This window comes from Aspergillus thermomutatus, assembly GCF_002237265.1.
Source record: "Aspergillus thermomutatus strain HMR AF 39 chromosome Unknown NODE_168, whole genome shotgun sequence".
In the NCBI taxonomy this organism is placed as follows: domain Eukaryota; kingdom Fungi; phylum Ascomycota; class Eurotiomycetes; order Eurotiales; family Aspergillaceae; genus Aspergillus; species Aspergillus thermomutatus.
The window spans coordinates 37,453-61,265 of NW_020798217.1; the positions used below are offsets into that span (position 1 = coordinate 37,453).

General features: G+C 48.7%; 7 protein-coding genes across 7 annotated transcripts; 4 read left to right on the forward strand and 3 right to left on the reverse strand.

The window, feature by feature from the left end:
* Positions 1 to 351: 351 nt before the first annotated feature.
* On the reverse strand, positions 352 to 3,688 carry RGR1 (mediator of RNA polymerase II transcription subunit 14; the record flags this gene model as incomplete). Its single annotated transcript, XM_026758416.1, has 2 exons — positions 352 to 2,973; positions 3,029 to 3,688. The coding sequence occupies 2 exons, from the start codon at positions 3,686 to 3,688 to the stop codon at positions 352 to 354; spliced, it is 3,282 nt and encodes a 1,093-aa protein (XP_026612536.1).
* A 1,563-nt stretch (positions 3,689 to 5,251) lies between these two features.
* Positions 5,252 to 11,117, forward strand: CDV56_105187 (uncharacterized protein; the record flags this gene model as incomplete). The annotated part of the gene is made up of 6 exons (XM_026758806.1): positions 5,252 to 5,393; positions 5,462 to 7,135; positions 9,355 to 9,655; positions 9,794 to 10,172; positions 10,249 to 10,688; positions 10,754 to 11,117. 6 exons carry the CDS (start codon positions 5,252 to 5,254, stop codon positions 11,115 to 11,117), a joined length of 3,300 nt encoding a protein of 1,099 aa, XP_026612537.1.
* A 475-nt stretch (positions 11,118 to 11,592) lies between these two features.
* CDV56_105686 (uracil-DNA glycosylase) lies at positions 11,593 to 12,878 on the reverse strand (the record flags this gene model as incomplete). The annotated part of the gene is made up of 3 exons (XM_026759305.1): positions 11,593 to 11,895; positions 11,980 to 12,439; positions 12,508 to 12,878. The coding sequence occupies 3 exons, from the start codon at positions 12,876 to 12,878 to the stop codon at positions 11,593 to 11,595; spliced, it is 1,134 nt and encodes a 377-aa protein (XP_026612538.1).
* A 1,689-nt stretch (positions 12,879 to 14,567) lies between these two features.
* On the forward strand, positions 14,568 to 15,801 carry CDV56_105900 (transcription factor domain-containing protein; the record flags this gene model as incomplete). Its single annotated transcript, XM_026759519.1, has 2 exons — positions 14,568 to 15,039; positions 15,104 to 15,801. The coding sequence occupies 2 exons, from the start codon at positions 14,568 to 14,570 to the stop codon at positions 15,799 to 15,801; spliced, it is 1,170 nt and encodes a 389-aa protein (XP_026612539.1).
* A 1,569-nt stretch (positions 15,802 to 17,370) lies between these two features.
* CDV56_106090 (uncharacterized protein) lies at positions 17,371 to 19,479 on the forward strand (the record flags this gene model as incomplete). Its single annotated transcript, XM_026759709.1, has 3 exons — positions 17,371 to 18,315; positions 18,384 to 19,382; positions 19,438 to 19,479. 3 exons carry the CDS (start codon positions 17,371 to 17,373, stop codon positions 19,477 to 19,479), a joined length of 1,986 nt encoding a protein of 661 aa, XP_026612540.1.
* Positions 19,480 to 20,406: 927 nt separating this feature from the next.
* ARP4 (actin family protein) lies at positions 20,407 to 21,949 on the reverse strand (the record flags this gene model as incomplete). The annotated part of the gene is made up of 3 exons (XM_026759901.1): positions 20,407 to 21,283; positions 21,346 to 21,844; positions 21,907 to 21,949. The coding sequence occupies 3 exons, from the start codon at positions 21,947 to 21,949 to the stop codon at positions 20,407 to 20,409; spliced, it is 1,419 nt and encodes a 472-aa protein (XP_026612541.1).
* A 563-nt stretch (positions 21,950 to 22,512) lies between these two features.
* On the forward strand, positions 22,513 to 23,498 carry CDV56_106412 (telomere length and silencing 1 family protein; the record flags this gene model as incomplete). Its single annotated transcript, XM_026760031.1, has 3 exons — positions 22,513 to 22,733; positions 22,831 to 23,180; positions 23,254 to 23,498. 3 exons carry the CDS (start codon positions 22,513 to 22,515, stop codon positions 23,496 to 23,498), a joined length of 816 nt encoding a protein of 271 aa, XP_026612542.1.
* Between the last annotated feature and the right edge of the window lie 315 nt (positions 23,499 to 23,813).

The following is a 23,813-nucleotide window of genomic DNA, read 5'->3' on the forward strand; positions in this document are numbered from 1 at the left end:
TATTTCATGTGATGAAGTCACCTACCTGTATTGAGTGAAGCATTGGAGCTGACCGTATGTGACCAGGTCGGTGCTAGCTTACAGTATTTGGTTTCAGCCCTCGGCACCGATATATATGTAATTTTTTAGAAGGAGTATACGCTGCCCGAAGTAAAATACCATTATTCGCGTGCAATCATCATATTGCAGTCAAAACTGCATGGTGTGAATTGGGTACACACAAAGTAATGTATTAGCAAGAATACATCTGAAGGAGACATTGCTTGGAGACAATCCTGTTACACGTGCGGAGTTGGCGCCCCCCGCGGTATAAAAGGGATGAAAAAGTGGAGATCACTTTATACAGAGGCGTCAGTCAATTGTAATAACATCTGCAGCGTTGGAAGCAACAGGGTGTCGCTGAAGACTTTTGTCATTAATGAAGTTCGCCGTCATTGTAGTATCTTTAGCCATGCCAGCCTGCGAGGGTGCCCCGGTTTGATTCTGATGCTCCGAGTCCGGCTGGTTTGAGTAATCCTGATCAGATTTAGTTTCTCGCGGTAACCAAGTATCATGCTGGGCGCCGGTGAAACATCCATCCAGGGCCCAAAGAACATTGCCGACTCCCTCAGCATCTGCAATCACTCCATTTCCAAGGCCTTTCCAACCGTTTCCCTTGGAATGATACAATGTGCCTCGCAGCCTGGCTTTGAGTTGGTCGTGGCCTGGTCTGACCTCTGAGCTGCCCAATTCTCTTAGTACCCAAGTCAATCGCCCCAAATGCTGGCTCGTTGTAAGTTGGAAACGGAAGCCCTGATAAGTATAATGGAGGAGGAATGTGTACGCATTGCGCACAATCACCTGTAACCTGAAAGTCTCCTGGCGAGACGCATTAGATGTTATTTGCTCCAAGGCTCGCATCAAGGGAAGTGTGAAAGAGAGAATCTCGGTAACGAAATCCAAACCAGCTTCATTGGAAGCATGGTTTAAAGCGGCAGCGAGAGACCCTTGGACCCGGCGATGAGGGTTCGGATGATTAAATCGAATCCCCAGATTGAGAAAAAGTAGGGGATCAGTCCTTGCTAGAATGCGAACAGGGTCAAGCTCCGCAGAAGAGAGGACCTCGGACATCCCGATGTCAATAATGGCTGAGAGATCCCTTCTTGGGCCGTAAGCAAAGGCTATATGAGTAAGCGACAATGACTGAGGTGTCAATCTCTTTTGCCGAAGAAAATCGAGAATTGACAACGCGCACTCCAGAGTCTGTAGACTTTTGAATAGCTGTACGATGACAGGTTGACCGGCCGGAGCAAGAAGCCGAAGGGCAAAGCCACTACCTCCTCGCTTGAAAACTAGGGAGCTGTCCGACTTTGGAACTAATGTGCACAAATTTCTCAAGGGTGCCACCAAGTTGCCATACGCCACAAATATGGCAATATTCTTGCGACGGTCAATCCCATGGAAGGCAAGGCGAACCGTATTCTTAAGAAAGCTCTTTCTCTTCAATCCTGCGGGCAAAACTAGCTGAAAGGCCCGAGGAAGGGTCGATACTTGGTAGCGAATGAAAATATCCGGAATTCGAAGGTCGGACTCAACTTTCAATGCGCGCAATGGTGGGTGAAACTCAACTGCTTGCAAATCGGCTAGATAGCTGACGTTGGCATAAACTGCTACCATCCCAGAAAGACAATAGGCCAGATCGGGGAATGACGAGGAGCTGGTTTGTTGGTTCGTAGCAAGAAAGGTATCGCTCATGTTATGCCCTGAACAAAGTGAAATACTTGTATCAGGACCCGAAAAATCTGTTGCGACTTTTGAAGGCCGGCGAAGTTGCACAACCCACCAGTTGTCGCCTGCGATGCTGCTTGTTGCAGCCACAACCCAATTTCGCTCCCAGGAAGGGTGCCAGAAAAGAGAGAATCGTAAGACATTAGTTGGAAAAACTTTCCGGATATCATTTTTGAGTCCCTTTGGGCTGACCGTCTCAAATCCCAAAATCCTGACATTTGACTCTAGTTCCTCTATAGCTGCAATGCAACGAAGCCGAGAAACACGGGTCACTAGATCATCGATGGTGGACCTGTCCAGACCAGCATCACTTTCGGAACGTTCTGAGAGACAAGGGGTAGCGGACAAGATAATAGCTCCTGACATCGGCTCAATGGATACCCGAAGATGTCTGGAGCCCGTGAGCTGGACGGAGAGTTGACATTCGCCAGGCTCGGTCACATTCAAAAGCGCCTGCGAAGACAAAACGCCGGTGGAGAATAGCGAATATTCACTTAGGATGCCGTAAGCCGACGAGAGCAAATAAGAGATATGTAGAGCAATGACACTCCGCAGGAGACACTCCATTGATAGATCCTCTGCGTCGAATTCAATGTCTTTACTGTCAACCTCTTGGCCGTCCCTTATCCATCGCAAGCCCAGACATGGTATCCCAAAGCCTTGGTTGTCAGCATTCCCATAACCACTCTTGATCCCAATCTCGATCCAACTCTTGGGTCCTGGTTTTAGAGCCCAATATTGTATAACCAGGGTACGATGCAATAGCTCGACACGTAATGAGTCTGACCAAAGACCTTTAGCCAACTCGATGGCCTGCTTGAATAATATGTGAATTTTGTTGGTCAATACCAAGCCATGCAGGAAACTGAAGCAGCCTGTTAAGCCGCTATCACGAAGCTTATCATTGACTTTAGCATCAAGCTCATTAGACATTCGACCCTTCGGAATGTTGGAGGACGGGGAGTAAAGAAAGCGGATATCAACGAAGAAGAACTGGGAGAGCTCGCTTTCTGCCCCGACGGATAAGTCGAGCTCAAATTCACCGCGCACGACAAAAGTCACTCTGCCGTCGTGAACTCGGTAGGTCCGAAATGGGCGAGGGATTGGATCATGTAATGCAAGTCTGGCGCTGATGATTCTGTTTATTTTATGTAATCTTTTCAGAGCGCCTCTCGCTGTTAGAAGTTTGGGGGACTTGTAACCGAGCTAGATAACTTTGAGTCAGTAATCGTTGAGCTTCGTGCGTGAAAACATGGCTTACATCCGCTAAGGATTCCAGCCTGCCCTTGGACAAGATCTCCAGGGCAGTTTGGAGGTCCGGATTGGCCACCTGAGCCTGCACCAGGTCTCGTTTCATGTCTCCCACTCGCTGCAACGCATCCACGAAAGCTTGATGGCGAGCGCGAATGAAATTTTGTAGATCAATTAATTTACTGACATCGCGCGCTTGCCGACTCCATTGTGAAAGGACGAGAAGTTTAATGAACTCGGCCCGTTTAGCATGAGCAAAATCTAGTATTCTGAGCTTTTTCTGGAGGTTTTCGGGAGACTGGTTTCCAGGAGATTTTCCATTGACAGGCAATAAAGGCATTGAGCTATGCGGGGACACTTGTATTGCCGCCAGCTCTGTAATAAGGTCAGATAGCTCATTCCAGCATTGCTGCACAGATCGGTTGACCAGCGTCGAGAACGGAAAGAATCCCTGCGTGATGTGAGCTAGCTCAGGCAGAACTTTGTGTCCGTCAATTCCAGGTGTGCCGGTATATGTTTCCTTGTCATGGTCGGAATCTTTGGCACCTTTCGCCGCTCCGTTGATATGCAACGACCCATTTCGCAAGTTATCACCATTGCTCGAGGTATGATTGTCTGGCGCATGCCTGGGCCCACCAATAGTAGCATTATCCATGATGACGCCCGGCATTTCTGTAGATACGGCACCTCCGGCCTCTGGAATCAGCCCTCCCCCCCCTTCACCCTCTGCACGGCACAAGGTGAGCGACCTAAGTCGGGTGCTGCTCTGAGCCCAGACACGCCGGCGCTAGGGCCAGGAAGGGAAGCTGACAGTACAAAACCCGCTGGAACAAATGCTTCAGCTTGCTGCCATCCGTGATCAACTGGTATGCGCAAAGCTAGCTCGACGAGAGCGCTGCAACTGCACTGAAAGTAGAGTAAACGACCGGTGAAGCAAGGAATGATGCGCGGACAAATCGGAGTAAGGATCCTTAGGAGGTAGTCTTATCGGCCTTTGAAGAATTGATTCAGGTGGCCGATTGAGAGTTTGCGAAGGTAATATCCACGAAAACTCGCGTTGGTCGGTCCTGCTCAAGAGATTCACAAAGCAACAGCATTCAATAGAATGGCAAATAAGCCATACACTGAGTCTTTTCAGTCGAATTGTAATTCACTGTCTCAGAGACAGGATTTGGGGGTCCTCGCGAACGAAAGGGTGGAATTCATCAAAGAGGCTCTTTGCTGCAGCAACAAGGAGATTGCGTCTATGCCCCATGGAAGATTAAAGAGGTGACCACACCACAAATGACGCTTGCAGATATACTGGGCATATACGAGCAATGGAAAGGAATATTGAGAAGTTGATGGGGCGATGTATTGTCAAAAAGGTGCAGTACTCGTGCACTCGGACAAAGACATGATGGACTGCAGATTCATGATGTGATGCTGCCTTGGTGCCTGATATGTACGGTATGCCTGAGTGATTACTTAATAAGGTAGTTTTAGACTTTTAGTTCTTGGTAATATGACCTGTTCTTACGTTACTGTCCAGTTACCTTACCAAGGTGGGTACCTTACCTAGAAGGTACCGGGCTAAGGTACTCCGTACCTATCATTCTCTCTCCGTATTTCTGCTAACCTATTTAGGTCAAGACTACCTACTTAGGGTAGCTATGGATAAGGTAAGCTGCTATGGAGCCACTCAGATAAGGAGCTCAAGAGCCTCAAGTCCGTTGATGACGATGGCCAGACGTCCCTTGGTTAACGAGTGAGATACACTGGACGGACAAAGAAAAGAAGGAGTCTTTACTTGTTTTGCCTCAGACTGATTACTTTGCCCCAGCACTGTGTTCGTTCACTAATTAGGGAACCCAACTTATGTCGTTCCTGCAAACCTCCAAATAATTCTTCGCCAAAGGCTCCTCATTCGATCGACTTCATCCAACATCCAGTCTGATCTTACCCGGCGTATCTTACCAAACCTGCATGGTCTACTAGTATGGTCAAGCAACGCTTTGAAGAGCCCATCCTTATCGCTTGCTGACACCTTTTCTAGGTGCACCTAAGTTGGCGGTCTTTCAGAAATCATTGCTTTATACTGTGGTAGGCTGGCTATTCCTTCTCTTATCTGCCTAAGACTTAAAGCATCATGATAGAAAGGTAGAAATTACAGCTCAAGCTGTTGAGGGAGCAACTGCTTCGAACAACCAGACCCTTCGTATAATGCTAGTGCGTGTCTCAAGCTGGTGTCAATATGCGGGCCGGCGATGAAAGCGAAACGAGCATCACGCGGCCGCAATACCCTGGGGATGATACTCGGCCTACCAGCAAAAAGGAACTCGCTGGGTGGTATAGCTATGGCTGGGCAGCAGAGGTTTTTACAGTCTGCGCTATGGGTATGCAAAAGTCTGGCAACAGACCTTCGTTCGTCTTCATTTGCTCCTAAAGTTGACACTTACCATAGGCTCCTTCCTCCCCATCACCTTAGAGCAAATGGCTCGCGACCGCGGTGTTCTTTTATCCGATATGGTGACTCCCTGCAGTGCTACCTTGAATGGTCCATCGAAGACGTCCACACAAGCCCAGTGGACACTTTCTTCAAGATATGATACCAGCGGGCCATCTGGGGTAAGCCCGTGTGTCATCTACATATTCGGTGTCGAGATAAATACCGCGAGTTTCGCAATGTATACCTTCTCGGTGAGTGTCTTCGTCCAAGCTATCTTGATCATATCCATGTCAGGCGCTGCAGACCATGGAAGTCATCGAAAGCTGCTCCTAGTGGCTTTCGCTGTGATTGGCTCGGTCTCAACAATGCTCTTTCTCGGTGTGGTGCCTAAGCTCTATATTGTGGGGGGACTGATTGCGATAATTGCAAACACCTGCTTTGGAGCCTCCTTTGTGCTTTTGAATTCATTCCTACCCTTGTTAGTACGCCACCATCCTTCTGTGCTTGGATGTGTTTGCGAATCGCCGTCTGCTCTGGATGATTCTCGCGCTCAAGAAGGTCATTCTGATTTCACAAACAATATTGATCATGGCATCGACTCTGACGCCACCTCGCCCCTACTTCATGCCCATCGAAGAGACAGCGAAAACGCGACGGACATGCATCCTGCAACCACCATTACAGTTTCCCAAGAGCTGACACTATCAACTCGGATATCTTCTCTTGGCATTGGAATTGGCTACATCGGTGCCGTTATCCTACAAATCGTCTGCATCCTCGTCGTCATAGCTACCAACCAAACTACCTTCTCCCTGCGCCTCGTACTTTTTCTAATCGGGCTCTGGTGGTTTCTTTTCACAATACCTGCCGCGCTCTGGCTGCGACCTCGCCCAGGCCCACCATTGCCTACCGTTTATCGAGGGAAGCACACCCGCTCGTGGATTGGTTACATGGCTTATGCTTGGAAGTCGCTTTATCGGACAGCAGTGCGGACACGTCATCTCAAAGACATCTTGCTGTTTCTCGCCGCTTGGTTTCTTCTTAGTGATGGAATTGCCACCGTTAGCGGGACCGCGGTACTTTTCGCAAAGACACAACTCAATATGCAGCCCGCAGCGTTGGGACTTATCAATGTAATTGCAATGATGGCCGGTGTCTTGGGGGCGTTTTCTTGGAGTACTGTTTCGCGAGCATTCAATCTGAGCGCGTCACAAACAATCATTGCATGCATTCTCTTGTTCGAACTAGTGCCTCTCTATGGCCTTTTGGGGTTTATTCCAGCAATTAAGAGCCTCGGGTTTTTGGGCCTCCAGCAGCCGTGGGAGATGTTCCCGCTGGGAATTGTGTATGGGCTTGTCATGGGCGGGCTATCCTCTTACTGCCGCAGTTTCTTCGGAGAGTTGATTCCTCCTGGCAACGAAGCAGCATTCTATGCTCTTTATGCAATTACTGACAAAGGGTCGAGCATTTTTGGGCCTGCAATTGTCGGCATCATCACCGATCGCTACGGCGAAATTCGACCTGCATTTGTGTTTCTTGCCGTGTTGATATTTCTCCCATTGCCGCTAATGCTACTTGTGGATGTTGAACGAGGGAAGAGAGATGCGCTTGCGCTTGCTGCAGAATTGCAGCCATCAGGCGCTCAAACCTACGGAACGCTTCCCGGACACGAGGACCATGCGCCGCCAAGTGAGCTATAGTTACTGTTACTCGGTCTCTTTCTCTCAGATAGGGCCGCTTTCGCACTAACTTGAAGTGCAAATGACACAGTGGAGTACATAGTATTACAAGCATTCACCTCATACTAATGAAAAGGAGATGTATCCACTGTTCAGCGTTTTCGTACGTACCCTTGTGCTACCTTACTCTGCGACACAAGCAAATGGACGGATTGAAACATGTCACCTATCTACATATATGTCGGCTAACGGTGTGTCTGTCAGCTTGCCAATAGGTCGTTCCCGATAGTAGTATATTACTAAGGTATAGGGACACATTCTCCCCACTGCTGAGCTTCTCATAAGAACTCCAAGCTATGTACAAACTACGATGAACCATACACTTAAAGAGGTCCGGCCCCGGGACGACCAAAATTAATTCATTCATTGTATCAAGTGCACTATCTGAAAATGACTGATGTACTGAGGAGCGTCCAGGCAAAGACACCTATTCATTCAGCTCACACAAATTCCCATTCACTGCCTTTTAGTGAAGAATCAGACATTACCCATAGCCCTAATACATCAGGAGGCAGTGAGGCACAGGCGTTCTTAGCCTCCATTTTATGATTTATCAGGTATCAATTTACCAGCTTCGGAATCGCATTAAGAAGAATTATGAGGAAACACCTCAATAGTGTCGATGATCGACCGGATCGACATGGTCTCATCAATTTTGTATAGCAGTACCATGCAGTGAGACATGATTATTCTGCCTCATTACAAGCAACATCTTTCTACTCCCTGGCAGCTGGGCGCTTCTCTGAATATTGACTTATCTGGCAATTCAGTCTGGAATCTGTAGGTATCACATTCCTTACACCAGTTTCCGACTGTGCACAACTTGTGGTGTGTTGAATAAATCTAATCCTCGCTTTTTGGTCACCACCTTGGGAGTCAAGGACCCGTTCCCGAGGTTTTGACTCCTTTTTGAATATTATCCTAATAATTCAGGTAGTTGTTGGAATCCTGCAGTAAGAAGGTAGGGATGAATCATGCCCACGGAGTAGCACTCCGTATTCAACCAGCATACAGAGTGTCAAAAGAAGAAAGATGAGTGATTTACTTCGTAGTTCATTCCTACAGAGTAACATAGGCACCTACCTACCTTTATACTCAAGGTAGTAAGATACTACTCTGTGGTACTATCCAGCCATACCTTAGGTACTCTGTACTACCTACCTTACCTATTAATACCCTGAACATGAACTGGAGTAACTATAGGAGTCAGAAGCAATATTTTAAGAGCAGATGGATAAATGACACTAAGTAGTACCATTAATTTATTTTATGAGGTAGGTAGGTAAAGTAAAGTAAGGTACCTAGGTACCTCACAAACATGAGCAGGAGAGAATTACACGCCTGGGACGGAATGATACCACCTTATACTCGATGGTATGGCACCTTACCCTAAAGGTATAATAAATTACAGCGTACTTCATTAATTTATCAGGTGTGCCTGTGCTAAGGCCCTATGGATACCCCAGTTACTCCGTACAAAGAAATCCATGCAGGGAAATGGAAAGACAAAGGTACCTAGGTACATGCTAGGCTGTTACCTTATTTGCCTGGATGATGAAAGTTATACAGAGGACGGAGTAATCGAAGACTCTTAGATAGGACTTGGGTACGGGACATTCTCCGTCGAAAACTTGCCTACTTTGTGAATTATGGCCTTATGAGTTCCGATGCGGGTATTATTATTATGATTCATTAACTACCTTATTTACGGAGTATTTACCTATGATTTTACGAGTCCCTTGCAGCATTCACTGTTTAGGCGGGCTTAGCGGAGCCAGTCACAGAGCTCGAACAGCCAGCTGACTGCAGAAAGAACAAACTGTCCTCAACTCTTCTCCATACCTGTACTTAATGGGGCCGCTCACCTCTTGAATCGTCTGTTCTCCCTCCGCTGTGCCCTTCCCATCATCCTCATCTTTGCCTTTGTGCTGTAGGGTAGCAACCCGGACTGAGATTCATTCTTGTCCAACTCTCAACTCATCAGTCGAGCAGGACTGAATTGAGTCTACAGCTACTTCCAAGAGGATCTTCATACTCGGTCCTTGATATATCCCATTAACCTTCTTTTTTGTTTCTTCCTGAGACCTTTCTATATCATGCGGTCTTTTGCTCCCTGGGTTTTAAGCCTTCTCGGGGCTAGCGCGGTAGCCTCTGCTGCTGACGCGACAGCTGATACCACTTCCGATGTCGTCTCTCTCACCAAAGACTCGTTCAAGGATTTTATGAAGGAGCATGACTTGGTGCTGGCCGAGTTCTATGCGCCCTGGTGCGGCCACTGCAAGGCTCTAGCTCCCAAGTATGAAGAGGCTGCCACTGAGCTCAAGGGAAAAGATATTCCCTTGGTCAAGGTTGATTGCACTGAGGAAGAGGACTTGTGCAGAGAGAATGGCGTCGAAGGCTATCCTACTCTCAAGATCTTCCGCGGCCCTGATTCCAGTAAGCCTTACCAGGGAGCTCGCCAGGCTGACTCGTAAGTTTTACCATTCCCAGCGTGCGCCTCTATCAACCCTCGTCCCTGATCATTTGCGCTCTGCTTTCCCCCTCGATATGTCCTCGCCTCCCGGTTCCTATTTACTGGATACATTGTTAACTCACCTTGCTCGAAAAGGATTGTCTCCTACATGATCAAACAGTCCCTCCCCGCCGTCTCGACTGTCACTGAAGAGAACCTCGAGGAGATCAAGACCATGGATAAGATTGTTGTCATCGGTTACTTTGCCTCCGACGATAAGGCTGCTAATGATGTGTTCACCTCTTTTGCTGAATCTCAGAGAGACAATTACCTCTTTGCCGCGACCGGCGACTCAGCTATTGCCAAGGCGGAGGGTGTCAAGCAACCCTCAATTGTACTTTACAAAGACTTTGATGAGAAAAAGGCTATCTACGACGGAAAGATTGACCAGGAAGCGATCCTCAGCTGGGTGAAAACTGCCAGCACTCCCCTCGTGGGCGAGATTGGCCCCGAGACCTACTCTGGCTATATTACGGTATGTTCTTGTCTCCAATGATCGAGAACAATCAATCTGCTTTGACCATACCAGCTAACCCTGGACTGTGTTCTAGGCCGGTATCCCACTCGCGTACATCTTCGCCGAGACCAAGGAAGAGCGTGATCAGTACACCGAGGCATTCAAGCCCATTGCTGAGAAGCACAAGGGAGCCATCAACATCGCCACTATTGATGCCAAGATGTTTGGTGCCCACGCCGGAAACCTTAACCTTGACCCCCAGACATTCCCCGCTTTCGCTATCCAGGATCCTGAGAAGAACGCCAAGTACCCCTACGACCAGTCCAAGGAAATCAATGCCAAAGACATCGCCCAGTTCATCCAAGATGTTCTTGATGGCAAGGTTGAGCCCAGCATCAAGTCTGAGCCTATTCCTGAAACCCAAGAAGGACCCGTCACAGTCGTGGTGGCTCACTCCTACCAGGATCTTGTCATCAATAACGAGAAGGATGTTCTCCTCGAATTCTACGCCCCGTGGTGTGGACACTGTAAAGCGTGAGTGTTGCCCGTCCTCCTACCAAAAGGTTGGGATGAAAGGTGAGCTAACGATTCCTTCATAGTTTGGCCCCCAAGTACGATGAGTTAGCGGCTCTCTATGCTGGTGATCTTAAAGATAAGGTCACCATTGCCAAGATCGATGCTACCGCCAACGACGTGCCCGATTCCATCACCGGATTCCCTACCATCAAACTATATCCCGCCGGTGCTAAGGATTCTCCTGTCGAGTATTCTGGCTCTCGTACCGTCGAGGATCTTGCAAACTTCATCAAGGAGAACGGCAAGTACAACGTCGACGCTCTTGAGGCTCGCTCAGAGAAAGTCGAAGAAGGTGATGATGTTAGCGCTTCCCCTTCGGCTACATCCACCGAGACTGAAGCTCCTGCTGCTACTGGCGACGAGAAGGGCGATCATGATGAACTGTAGACTACTACTTTAGCTGAAGGACTTCATTTAAGTATCCGAATTTCAAACATCATGATTGTATCCTACCCCGAATAGAGCGTTCTATTTAATTATATGTGGCTTAACAAGACGATTATGGTAGGAGCCGCGACGAGGCCGGAAGTCTTTTGTTAGCAACACTTTCGCTGCGCTCGCTTGACTCAATCAACTGAGGTACCTACATTTGTAGTGCAGCATGCTACAACACCTTCATTTGACACTCGGCAGAAATAGGGCACTTTCTTAGTCAACCTGAAGACCTGGGGCAGTAGTATCTCTGCCGAGTGAAGGGAAGAAAGGGGCAAGGGGTTGAAAACACAAACATAGGACACATAGATTTTCACTGGTACAGAACTGCTGATACAGCTGCACATCCTAAAAACACAAAGATGGCCCCTTCGTGAGTAGTAGCTACTGGAGATACACCATACACCAATTGAATCAGGTATTCAACAGCTCATGTTGCAGCTTCGGTTGCCGCTAGAGCCTCAAGAGCATCGAGATCATCGTCAAATTCATCAACAGATCCGTCAGGGTCCATAAGTTCCACGCTAATAACTTTGCTCTCTTCAAAAGGCTTCGAATCAGGCAGTTTCGCTGGGGACGTCTTCACCTGATCGATCACAGGAGCTGGGCTTGAGATAGCGGCAAGCGGACCGCCTGCCTTTGTTTTCGGGGTCAGACTCCAGTCAATGATGCCATCCGGACCATAACGTTCAGCGAGCCACTCGTTACATTTTTTAAAATGGCCATTGTTGAACTAGACTCCGCATAAAGTCTCACGTCAGTACAACAGGGTTCGAAAGGGTCTGCCATGATTGCGAGGGAGTGAAGCAAGACTTACAAAACCCCTGTGAGCGCTGAGCGGACTAGGGTGGACCGACTGCAAAACGCAATGCTTTTGCCGGTTGATACCTGCTACGCGTTTCCCTGCCGGCGAGCCCCAGGCCAGAAAAACCACACCATTAGTTCGTACTCGAGCGACGAGGTCGATGGCCTTTTGAGTGAAGCGTTCCCATCCTTTGTTTGAATGGCTTGCCGCCTGATGAGCGCGGACTGTTAAGCAGGTGTTGAGCATGAGTACTCCTCGCTCAGCCCACGGTATCAACAGGCCACCCTTGTTTGGCGGTGGCTGAAAAGTAGGGTAGTCATTCTTGATTCCGGTATAGATATTTACCAGAGAGGGAGGAGCAGGAGTGGGAGGCCGAACCGAGAATGCTAGACCATGAGCCTGATTATGGTTGTGATAGGGATCTTGACCGATGATGACCACTTTCACTTGGTCCAAGGGTGTATGTCGAGACCTGGGGTTGATCTTATTAGCAACCTAGTTCTGTGCCTCGTCGATGAAATGGCTAGGAAGGAGTCGCACCAAGAGTAAATCTCATTCTCTGAAGGAAAGATCTTTGCACCCGACTCCCTCTCCTTTTTTAGGAACCGCTTTAACCCCAAGAACTCTGGTGTGACCAGCTCCTCCTTGAGCTTAGACAGCCAGCTTTCGTGCAGTGTGTCAATCTCCAGCCGCAGGAGTTCTTGCTGCTCAGACGTCAACGATGCCACCCATTTGTTTTTGTTGAAGTTCGAGGAAGGGGACGAAATGGTCAAGGTTTTGGCGTCGACAGGCCTCGGCTTAGGGGCACCAAAGAAGGACGTGATACTGCCATTGGCCTTGGGCTTCTTCGCATCACACGCTGGTGTTGATAAATGGTTAGCATTACGTTTGAGCCCTGTCGGGCTGGCCATGACGCGCTTTAAGGTTCTTTGCTTCGTATGTGAATAGAGCTTGAATGTCGAAATCCGCGACTTGAGAAGGACGAAGGGCGTAGTAGAAGTAATAATGACCAATTGTAAAGATATGAAATGGATTTACTCGGTGATTTAAGCAAGAAAACTCACCTAATTTGAGAATGTGATGAATCCACATATAGAATTATCTCACCAAATTGAGCTGTAGACTCTCGTACTCCGCATCAGCACTTAGCTTCCCCGGGTAAACGCGTCGCTCTAAGTCTGTAACAGTGATCGCGTTGCTCACGCGTATAATAATAGTAACGTGGGCTTGGCATTAATCGAACCCTTTCAAGTATGTGTCAAGTTCAAGATCGGAATTTAGATGAGATTTCAAAGCCTGCAATCTCCGGCGCTATAGCTCTCTATTATTGATAATCCCTGGGGCGCTCAAGACTGGTACCACCCGTTTCCAAACATCACAAATCATCCATATCCGTGGTTGGTCATTTCAAGATAGATCCATCTAAGGTATTCTTTCGGCAGCACCGCTAAGTGCTAGCTAAGCACTTCATGCTGCTATGGATTAGCGTCAATATTGATCGTTATTATAATAATTGGAGTATAGCCCTGCACGAAACATTAAGTATCTATGAAGAACACTGACACAGCCCGAAAAGGAACCATCCAACCGTCTACCTGGGATCAGGAATTCTGCTGCAACTGTATTTTCAGCTATACACTATCATGTGAGGATGGAGCTCAAATGGGTTGCTGATACTCCCCAATCGCGACGTCGCACACGAGCCATTCGAGCATGCGCTGATTGCCAGCGAAGAAAGGTATCATTCTTCTCTTCAACCAACTTTTCTCCTCCCGCCCTTCATTCCTGTCTGTTGTGTGCTTTAGCCCCTCTTCCCGATCTATATTGTCATCACCATCTATACTCGACCAGCACTCTAATCTACAATGACGGTCTGAAGAGCTAAACCGTGTTGCAACAAGAAACGCTGCCGCCATATCATCAGCTCAGGGTCTGTCTCAGGTCGGGCGCAAGCTCTTTTCGGAGATCATCTTGAGCGTACTGCTCTTCGTTCCGACAGCAATCAGCACCCAGGCAGCCCATCCTCTCTGGGCGGCGCTGGGCCAGCGAAGCCTACCTTTTCGACATCTGTATCGCCTGATAACTCCAGACTAGAACGATTTGTAGGAGATCTCAACCCAGAAGCTGTGATTCGCGAGAAATTGGACGGCGCATCTGGCAGCCGTTTTCGAGATCGGATTGGCCTCTGGATTAGCTCACAAAGCAGTGATGGCCATAGAGATGATACAGCGTTTGATGTAAACACTGCTCCGGTTAATTCGTCGTTTACGCAGAGTCGACATTCTCAGTCCGTGGCCTCTTTATTACAAGAGCGGTATGCATCGGCTTTGAATGCTTGTCATCGTCTGCCTTCCTCGACTCGGGACCAATTGATTTCCATCTATTTCTCTAGAATTCATCCTATCCTTCCGCTTGTTGATAAAGAATCCTTTCTTCGTGCTCACTCCGATGGAAGTGTGTCCGTGTTTCTGGAGCGGGCAATTTGCCTTGTGGCTGCCAAGGACCAAGCTGCCAGCTCGTTTCTTCGTACAAGCATTAATGGCCCTCGCAGTACGTCTCGACAGTTTTGTTCCGAGATTTACAATGGACTTGTTGTCGCGATGGACGCCGGGCTCGAGTCGGACAGAATCGCCCGCATACGTACATTAGCGCTGATGTCTTTGCATTGTGAAGGCTATGATGGCGCCGAGGCTGCATCTATGCATCTTTGTCGGGCTATCCACCAGGCTCAGACTGCGGGTCTGCACCTCGATAGACCTGATCGAGTACAGGGGGATTCTCTATCACGACTTTTCTGGTGTCTCTGGACCCTGGATAAGATGCACGCGAGCATAGGCGGCCGTTCAGTTCTCCTTGCCGACCGGGACATAGGTCTGAGAAAACCAAATGTCAAGACCTCTGATCCCAAGTCTACATTCGACGTGTGGTTTGCCATCTCGGATTTGCTCTCGACCGTGATCTCATTCTATAGGCCATCTGCGGATCCTACCGTCGGCTGGGAAACCAACTTTCCATCTTTTGAGGAGATCATGGGGGACAACTTCGGGGAGGAATTGGATTTTACTATGTTGGGTACGCTACATGATCTTCGGGGTGGATTTTCTCTTCCCATTGTCTGCTGCTGACCGTCTCGAAGGCTTCCTTGAAGTGTATTATCATGCCGTCGCCATTCTTTCGTGCAGGTCCCGAATGCACGATCGTCCCCAAAACTCCAATTCCAGTATCCGACAAGGCCTCGCTGCGGTCCGGATACACTCCATCATAGCAACTGAATGTGCCCAGGATTTGCCTCCTCTGCCCATCATTCCATACGCACTATCCCTTTCCATGAGCGTCTCCTATCAGCAATTTCGATCAAGTAGGCTGATTACCCACTTTAACCGAGCAAAGGCCAGCTTAGAGGCGTGCTGTTCGTTGTTGGAGGGTATGGGCATCTACTGGTACTCTGCAGAGGCAATGGCGCGTCTGGGACGCAGGGCCTTGCGTGAGCTTGATGGGGCGAAGTCTAGATGGCACCGATCCCAGGGACAGGGCGTTCGGCAGCCGATGGACTCTGAAAGCATCCCGTCTGCGTCAAATGCACTCACCCCTGCTTCCACCACGCAGCTAGCGGCTGACAATTATAGCCCTCGCGTTTCTGGTTATGTTCCCGCAGCCGTTGCGCCACAAGAGGGACCTACGGATTCATCCAGAGAGTCGCAGAGAGCCGAGGAAAGCCGGCAGGATGCTCTTGAAGATATTGACGTGCTTTTTGGTGACTTCCTTGACCTGTCCTTACCAACGAACTTTTGGGACCCGGTCTTTCTCGCCGAGGAGGACCAAACTAGCACGTGACCATGAAATTTGGGAGCGTGTCAGGATTTGTGTATGATAAAGTCAGTATTCTCTGTACACTTGTGCCGCTCTTCAGAACGAGAACCATTGATCGAGATCGAATGACATTTTCGTACTCTCTCATTGGGAGACGAGCCTTGTCGGAAGTGCGGGCTGTCGATCGTCATTACTGGCGGTGACCTGACCCCCAAATATCGATGACTTCTCGACTACTACTATCTAAAGTCCCCTACAGAAGGGCAATGCAAAGGCTCAAGCACATACGGGAGATGCTAGGGCTTCTCAAGATCCAAGTGCATTTTTGGAGGGCGCCGGCCTCTGGCATCTTGATGTTCCTGGAGGGCTGCGAAAGCAGAGTGTCTATTAAGTCCAAACACATTATTTCCAGACGTAAACAGATGCTTTTGCAAAGTCAAGATATCTATCGCCGCCTAAAAACTAATTCCTTGACGCTTGGTATCACTCCGCGAGCCTCACAATTCTGCTTGAAAATCCAATATATCTAGATATTTCTTTGGAGGATGTTGAGCCCGAGCTCAAGCAATCTTTCTCCTGCGTCGTTCTGAAGTTCTGTCCAGTCGAGTCCACTTTAAATCAGTCTAATATAAAATGAGAATTTTAAGTAGATATCTATATTTATATCATTGTACTATGGAGACTTGGAGTACTCCGTCCTCTTTGCTAATTCTGTATCCCAAGACTAATTGTTATTAACCCTTGAGATTGTCAAATATGAATGGCTAGCCCCTGACTTTCAAGCATCAACTACTATCTATCTATGGAATAATGGAGTTTGATTTCCTCCCTTCAAAGCCCTGGATCTGAAACTTTTTACTTTTGAGTTCTACCGCAATCTGGGCCAGGTCTTTGACCCTAGCTCAGCAGTGCCTAGATAGATACTTAGATCAATACGTTGTTGAAACTCAGACCCAAGGTATCTTTCGCTCTATGAAATTCTGGACTCTTGAGTCTTATTGAGCGTTGTTATCAACTATTATTACTATTAATATTATTATCATTGTCATGATCACTAGTAGCTTATTACGCACGAGCACTCCTGTGTCATTATCCCTAATCCTTCTAATTTGTCCTTGTCCCACCAGCCCTCAAATTACGTATGTCAGCCTGGCTGATAACACGATTGATTTGTTGTCGCTGAGGTAGTCTACTTATTCTATCCGAAGCCCATAGTCACTCACTCACTTCAGTGAGTTCATTCAATTGACCTTTTCACAGAGCATTTTCATTTGCTCTGCTTGTCCTCTTCTATGGCTTCAAGTTGAAAACACACTCTCCTCGACTTCTCTTGCGTGATCTCTGTACCCATCGCGCATTTCGGTGAGGAAATCAGTGTGCATCACGTCCATACCTGATGGATCCGAACCACTCGCTCTAAAAGCAACCCATTGCGCTGCCAGCACTCTTTAGCGCATTTGAGTGGGAGAGCACGATTTACATGGTATCTCCATCACCAAAGACTACGAAAAGAGAAAATTTAAGGCTCTCAGAATCCACCCGCATTGTTAATCCCAATTTAGGTGGCTTGTGAGAGCCTCCGCTTCAATATTGATGGCGTCCGCGCCCGAAAACCGAGAGCTACAGGCAACTACCCCTGGTGCCGAACAGGGCAACGTACCTGCACCAAGCGACAAGAAGCCATGTAGTAGTAGATCGCCTGTTCACCCTATTCCTCAGTTGCAAGGCCCTTTCGAAGAATCAATATTTGAGGCGAGCCAGAAAAAAGAAAACCAATGGATTGTCATTCTTGACGCTCAATCTCGGAGAAAAGAGTTGCTCGAAAATGCCGAGTATGAACGGCTTTGTGGGAGAAAATGGCGCCAACGAGCTGGCGAAAGGCAAGTGAAGTTCCAAATGACCAGATCAAAGGCGCTGTCCCTACCATTGACCAACAAGCTAATTGGTTACAGGTATCATCCTCTCTGGAAGTTGATCTCTCAGATTTCATTTGGAGTGCATTTGCTGGCCAAAGGATTGGCGAAATCCAACCTAGAAGTCTTGAAGATCCTCCAGCGTCATGTGGATGAGCTTGACGGATTCATTGAGAGAAATACCGAGGACTACTTCATCATCCAGGTTGACGTCCGCACAAGGATTCAGTATCTCAGCCTGCCTCTCCAGAATTTGGATGTTTTCGATGAAATGTTGCAGGATCGCAACTTTCGCCTCGCTATGATTGAATACAATGAGAAGATCGAACATGCAATTGATCGATTTACAATGGCAGTGAAAGACTCCCTCAAAGACATACAGAAAGGAAGAGAAGCAATCGGTGCTTTGTGGCATTATATCGGACAATCAGCGAAAGAAAATAGGCCCCTCCCCAGTGACTTGGTCGCTGTCCATAACGCCATGCTGGCGAATACAGAAGGCTGGAACATGGCGCTGTCTAAACTTAGCCGAAAGGGGATGGCCCTTGAATCAGCTCTTGCACAGCTCGGTTTGGCCATCACCGAGATGCAGCGCCGCGTAGGGGTTGCAAGCAGGAGAGACGTGGTCAGTACCCAGCAATGCAATTTCCTCAAACGTCTCAGTAGGGACAGAATGGTTGATTTTAGTGCTAGATGTCGCTGCTTCAGAATCCCAACGGAGTTTTCCACCACAGATCATCCAAGAAGCGTTTCTTCGGAAGAGCTTTATCCATCCGCGCATCCCGCTCCTCTATTTCAGAGAAGCCACTACCTTCTGACCCGGATATTTTGGGAGCAGTCGACCCGCGCCCCATATCCAGGCAGACGCAAGGCCACCGAATGTCACAGAAGAGCGTTCCGAACCTCCGAGCTGCCCAAAATTCCGAGGAGTTTACATCGGGATCCGAGAGCCGAGGCCGCGCCAAATCTGTTCACGGTGCCACTGAAAGTCAGAGCTCTACCACCTTTTTCCCTAGAATACAGAGAAGCCTCAGTAAAAGATTTTCCAGGGCTGGACTCGCGACAAAGCAGAACCCAAGTGGAGAAATCGAAGGCACGCCGACCAAGCGACCGGCCACGGCTCCTTCTAGATCACTCAAATCTCGAAGCACTTTTCTGGAACAACATAAAAGCCTGAAGCACAATAATAAAGAGAATGACCAGGACACGACGAATACAACAGTCTCGCTTCAGCAAAACCGTCCTTCGGAGTCTGGGCGCTTGGCCAGGCGGGAGACCATGAAAAATCAGCTGTTGCACTTCTTCAAGTCGGACAGAGTAGTCGAGGCTTGGGAGAGCGCAGCAAACAGAGAGAAGAAGGTTTCTCGTGCAGTCTCCCAAAAGAAAAAAGAGGGTCCATTGAGCGTATTCCGTGCAAGGGCTACTGATATCTCTGATATTCCTGGCTCGCGGACGACCTTCTTTGAGAAGGACTTAGAGCAACAAATGGCCTGGCTGCAGGAAGGAACTGAGATATTGAACACATATTCGTTGAAGCCAAGACGGAACGTTGCTCCTAGAATTCATGTCCTCTCCGTACATACAAGCCTGATTCAAGAATCGGAAGAAGAACACTACTATGGCAATGAGAAGAGGGAAGATTCGGCCGGAGATGGTCAATCAATAATAACGGCCCTTCCGGCACCACCCACGGTGAGCACAGCCACCGCCGTTCAGTGTTATTCCTCTGTAAAGCTGATATTTGCAGATTCTTGAAAGCTTCCCCCGTGTTCCATCTGCGTCCGGATGAGAGATACACTGCTCACAATATGTTCTGTTGAACATTGAAGGTACAGCACGTTCCGGAATGGTTGTTTGGACTCGATTAGGGATTCGCTGGCCTTGATCATTACTGAAATCAATGATTCCAAGGCACTGAACTGCACTTGAATACCGACCCACACCAATTCCTCGGTGCAGCAGATTAAACAAGGAGCTCGTGGTTCCTGAAATCTGAACAGGAAGGATAAGCACCTGTACAGGGGTCGCATTGCCTGCCATGAGTAGTGGTTTGCCCCTGCCTGGCACAGAGATGCCCAATGGCTTGCTGTCACCACCGAAACGCTTCCAGGAGCCCGTCGTATCCGGAAGTAAGCGCGAGCCTGGCTTCCATCATGATAAGCCTGTTGTAAGACTGCTAATAGTCAAATGGGTTGCGTCTTATTAGATTCAGCCTTGTCTCTGCGCCGGCGGTCGAGAAACCGAGACATTGCCATATATACACTTGCGGTAGACGTCATCAATCACGGCTACGAATTGGCTGTGTTTATGGAACAACATGTCTTAGTTCGAGTAGTCGTCAATCCATATACGGTCTGAGATTCGGACAACACTTTGAATTGAAAGACACAAAATTACTCATACAATCATAGGGCGAAAAAGGACAGAGGCACAATACGTTCTTCCTTTGCGTCGTATAGCTCAAAAATTCCAAAAGCCCAAGCCCTATTTAGAAGACAGAGAGGGAAAAAAAGAGGGGGCGCCGAGGGTGGGGGGGGGACTGAAGCTGCCTTTCAATAGTAGTTTGATAGCACATAAAACGCCACTGTAGAAATGAACAAACCGAACAGACTTACAACACGATCGAGGATGAAGCGTCCTGATACACATAGGTTGAGCAGAGCAGAAAAAATGAGGCCGAATTACAGGTTCAACAGCACGAGGTTCATGGCGTGAGCTACTTGCAGCGTTTCTCAACAATGTTCGGACCATGCTCGTCGTATTCCTTCTTTGAAATCCACATTTGATGGAAGGTCCCCAGACTGGCAAGGATGCTGCCTCCAACCCACGAACCGAACTTCCGCTCCGCCGTGTTCCCGGACGCAGAGATCCTCACTCTGGGTCCAGGAAAACTCTGCATAAGCTCCTGGTTCAAGCGATCGGTGAAGCCATAGAGCAAGCTCGATGCGCCTGTGACGACGACATTTGCTAGGAGGTGGGGACGGACATCAACATCAACACCGTTCAGCGCAGCCTTGATAAGTTCTGGCACAGTCTGCGCCTGAGTTGGTGCTGGGAACGCCGACTCAGGGTCTGGAATGGCCGCTTTGGCGTCAAACAACGACTCCACCACCCTGTACCGGTCGATCCCAAACACTTGATTATAGCCATCGGGGAACTCAAAGGGTCTTCCAGGACTGCTCTTCGCAACCTCCTCATTGGAGACGCCGTTCGGACCGGTAGCAGAGAGTTTGTTGGGTCCAGGCCACACCTGGACAACACACTCCTTGAACTCAGACAGCGTTCGTTCTTCCATGAGGGTGCGGTAGGACGCATCCGGCGCCTTGTCAGATGGGAATGTCTTGTATTTCGCTTGTGCGGGCTGTCCAGCCTCGACGGCTGTTTTAGAGGCGATGAGATAGTGGGGTGTGATAGTGATCGGTTGTGGTGAGTTGGTCTTGAACAGAGCGCGGAGTTGCGATGAAATGTAGTCGCCTCCGAGGGGAGAGTGTTGAACACCGCGCTTCAGTATCATTCCATCGTGGACTGGAGTCACGGAAATGTTGGAAGCGCCAATGTCAACGACCAAAGCTGAAGCCTTACCGGCAGCGAAGCTAGGAGCCGTAAGCACAATGATCAGCTAAGAGAATGAGTGAATCAAATGATAAAAACTTACGCTGCAAGAACACCATTTCTGGCCAGGTAGAAGGCTGGCGTCCCCCACTTTTCCATAGCGATTTCGACGGTCTTCTCGCGCGCTTTCGTAGGATTCCAACCGCACTCAGTCATGAGGAGGGGGCTGTCCGCAAGAGGCTTCTCCTCAGTTTCCACCCCTTCCATTTCTGAAGGCAGTTCGCCATTGGGGACATCGTTCAGGCCGTTCTGAAAAGGATTCCCAGGCTTTGGTCCGGTCAATCGCGATGTAAAAGAGTACTCCCACACTTTCTCCGCCATGTCCCAGTCCTCCACAACGCCGTCCCTTCCCATCGGATTATGAATTGAGAACCCGGGGCGGGGAGTGACGAAGATGTCGTCGCCAAAGATATGTTTCTCTTGCGCTTCATAGGTGTACTTTCCATAGTATGTCGGAATCACTGATTTCGGTGTATCTTCACCGGCAAACCCTGCGCGCGTTGTTGAAAATCCTGGGTCAAGAACAATGGCCGATATCTCATCTTGTACGCATAACGCAGTCAGCATTCAACGCTTCAGATATAGCCGATAAGGTCCAACATACCTCCACCGTATTCGGCAGTCGAAGGTGGAATTGAAGGGTTCATTTTGGTATTCGAAGGGGTACAGCCTGCTTAGAAGTTGAGGCGGACTGCGTCCTGCTTCCTTTGCTCACAAGTGAAGCTGCTAAAGCTGATCAAGCCACCAAATATTATTGCCAGACCTTCCTTGTAAGACAGTTCCAGCTCAAGATCGACAGGTTGTGCAGGTACGTAAAATGGGACTGTCAATTCGTCTTGTTGCGGCGCGGCGGCGGCGGAAATCCTAAACAGCGTGCGGGCGCCAACAGCGGAGACCAACCACCAGCTTCTTTGGCTGCATCATCGCGTGGTGGCCAACTCAAGCTATTTTGACATTCTTCCATCTTCCAAGTCAACCATCCTCTACCGCTTCCTGTTCTATACTCGACTACACATACTATTACCTGGGCAGCATGGATACAGAGATCAGTCCGAATACTGAAACGCTTTTTCGGCCGATCAAGAAAAGGAAATTCTTGCGACGCCGGGAGCTCGAGCCTGAAGATTCACAAGAAGCTCACAGCGCAAATGCAAACAGCATTCATGATAATGATTCATCCTCAACTCAACCTCTTTCACAGTCAAACGACATGGTTTCGTCGACAGAACTCGCCCGTCTACGACGTCTGCAGCGAGCTCGGAAAGGTGGTATTGAATTCTCCAACACCTCTCGACAAAGCACAGATAAAACAGGCAATCAAGCTGCGGTGACGACAGTAACAGCTGAAGATCTTGAAAATGAGAAGATACGAGCTATGTGCGATCGGTTTACAGCGTACACTGGCCAAACAGTGGATGTTGACAAGCATATGTACGATTCCACATATTATCTACAGTGTGCTGTCTGTGATAGAGACTAACAAGATAAGGATGGCTTATATAGAAACCGAAATGGCTAAACGACACAGACAGCAGATGCCCGACGATACTGCTGGCTCAAACGATTCTGCAACTAGCCTAGCAAGCTCCGACAGTCTTTCGACAACGGTGGCTTTGCAGCGCGAGCCAGCGTCTCTGGGTAAACTGCACGAGATTGATCTCGGGCAAGAAACGAAACTTCAGAACATCGCTCGGACAGAAGCTGCGACGAGGAGACTTGTGGGAGATGATCGTAGTGCATCGCCAGCCCACGAAGACTCTACTTCCAGCATCGCTGCTTCAGGGAAGGATGGCAGGCCGTGGCGCAATCGGAAACGGCGAAACAGCGAGGATATCGAAAGAGACAGGCTGGTGGAAGAAGTCCTGCGTGAAAGCAAATGTATGTCTTATGTACTCGAACTCCTAGTCTGTGTGGGTTGTCGGCCCATTGCTAATGTGTCAATTCACTTTAGTGGACGTTTATGATGGACCTGAAGAGGAAGCCCTGCCAGACGATCAGGCGGCTGATGATAGGGTTGCGGAGCAATTTCGGAGGGAGTTCCTCGATGCCATTCAGTCTCGTCGCCGCGTGACCCGAACGAAGAATACGAAGACCGCAGCGAAGCCCGACGTCCCAAGGGGTCCTAAACTGGGCGGTAGCCGGAGTGCAAGAGCTGCGATGCGTGAGAGACAAGAGAAATCGGCAGGACGAAAGTGATTATTTCCTTTGTTATTGCTGTCCTTTGGTGGGAACGCTTAACTCCCCGTTCTCTGTACAATGTGTGGGAATTTCGGGGACTCTACTCGGGAAGTGCTTCGTGTTATCTGTGGTCCAGGTTCGACCACTACAATAGCCACGAGACGGGGTCATATTTCGCGTCATGCTTTCAATCCTTTCCATGGGTGAGATGACGGGGTTGCATTCTTCGGCTTGCAAATCTGCGATAGCCGTTGATAACTGATTGATGAGAATGGCAAAGCTCACTTACAATATTTCGCTACCCCGTACCAAGTGACCAACCCGTCGAAAATT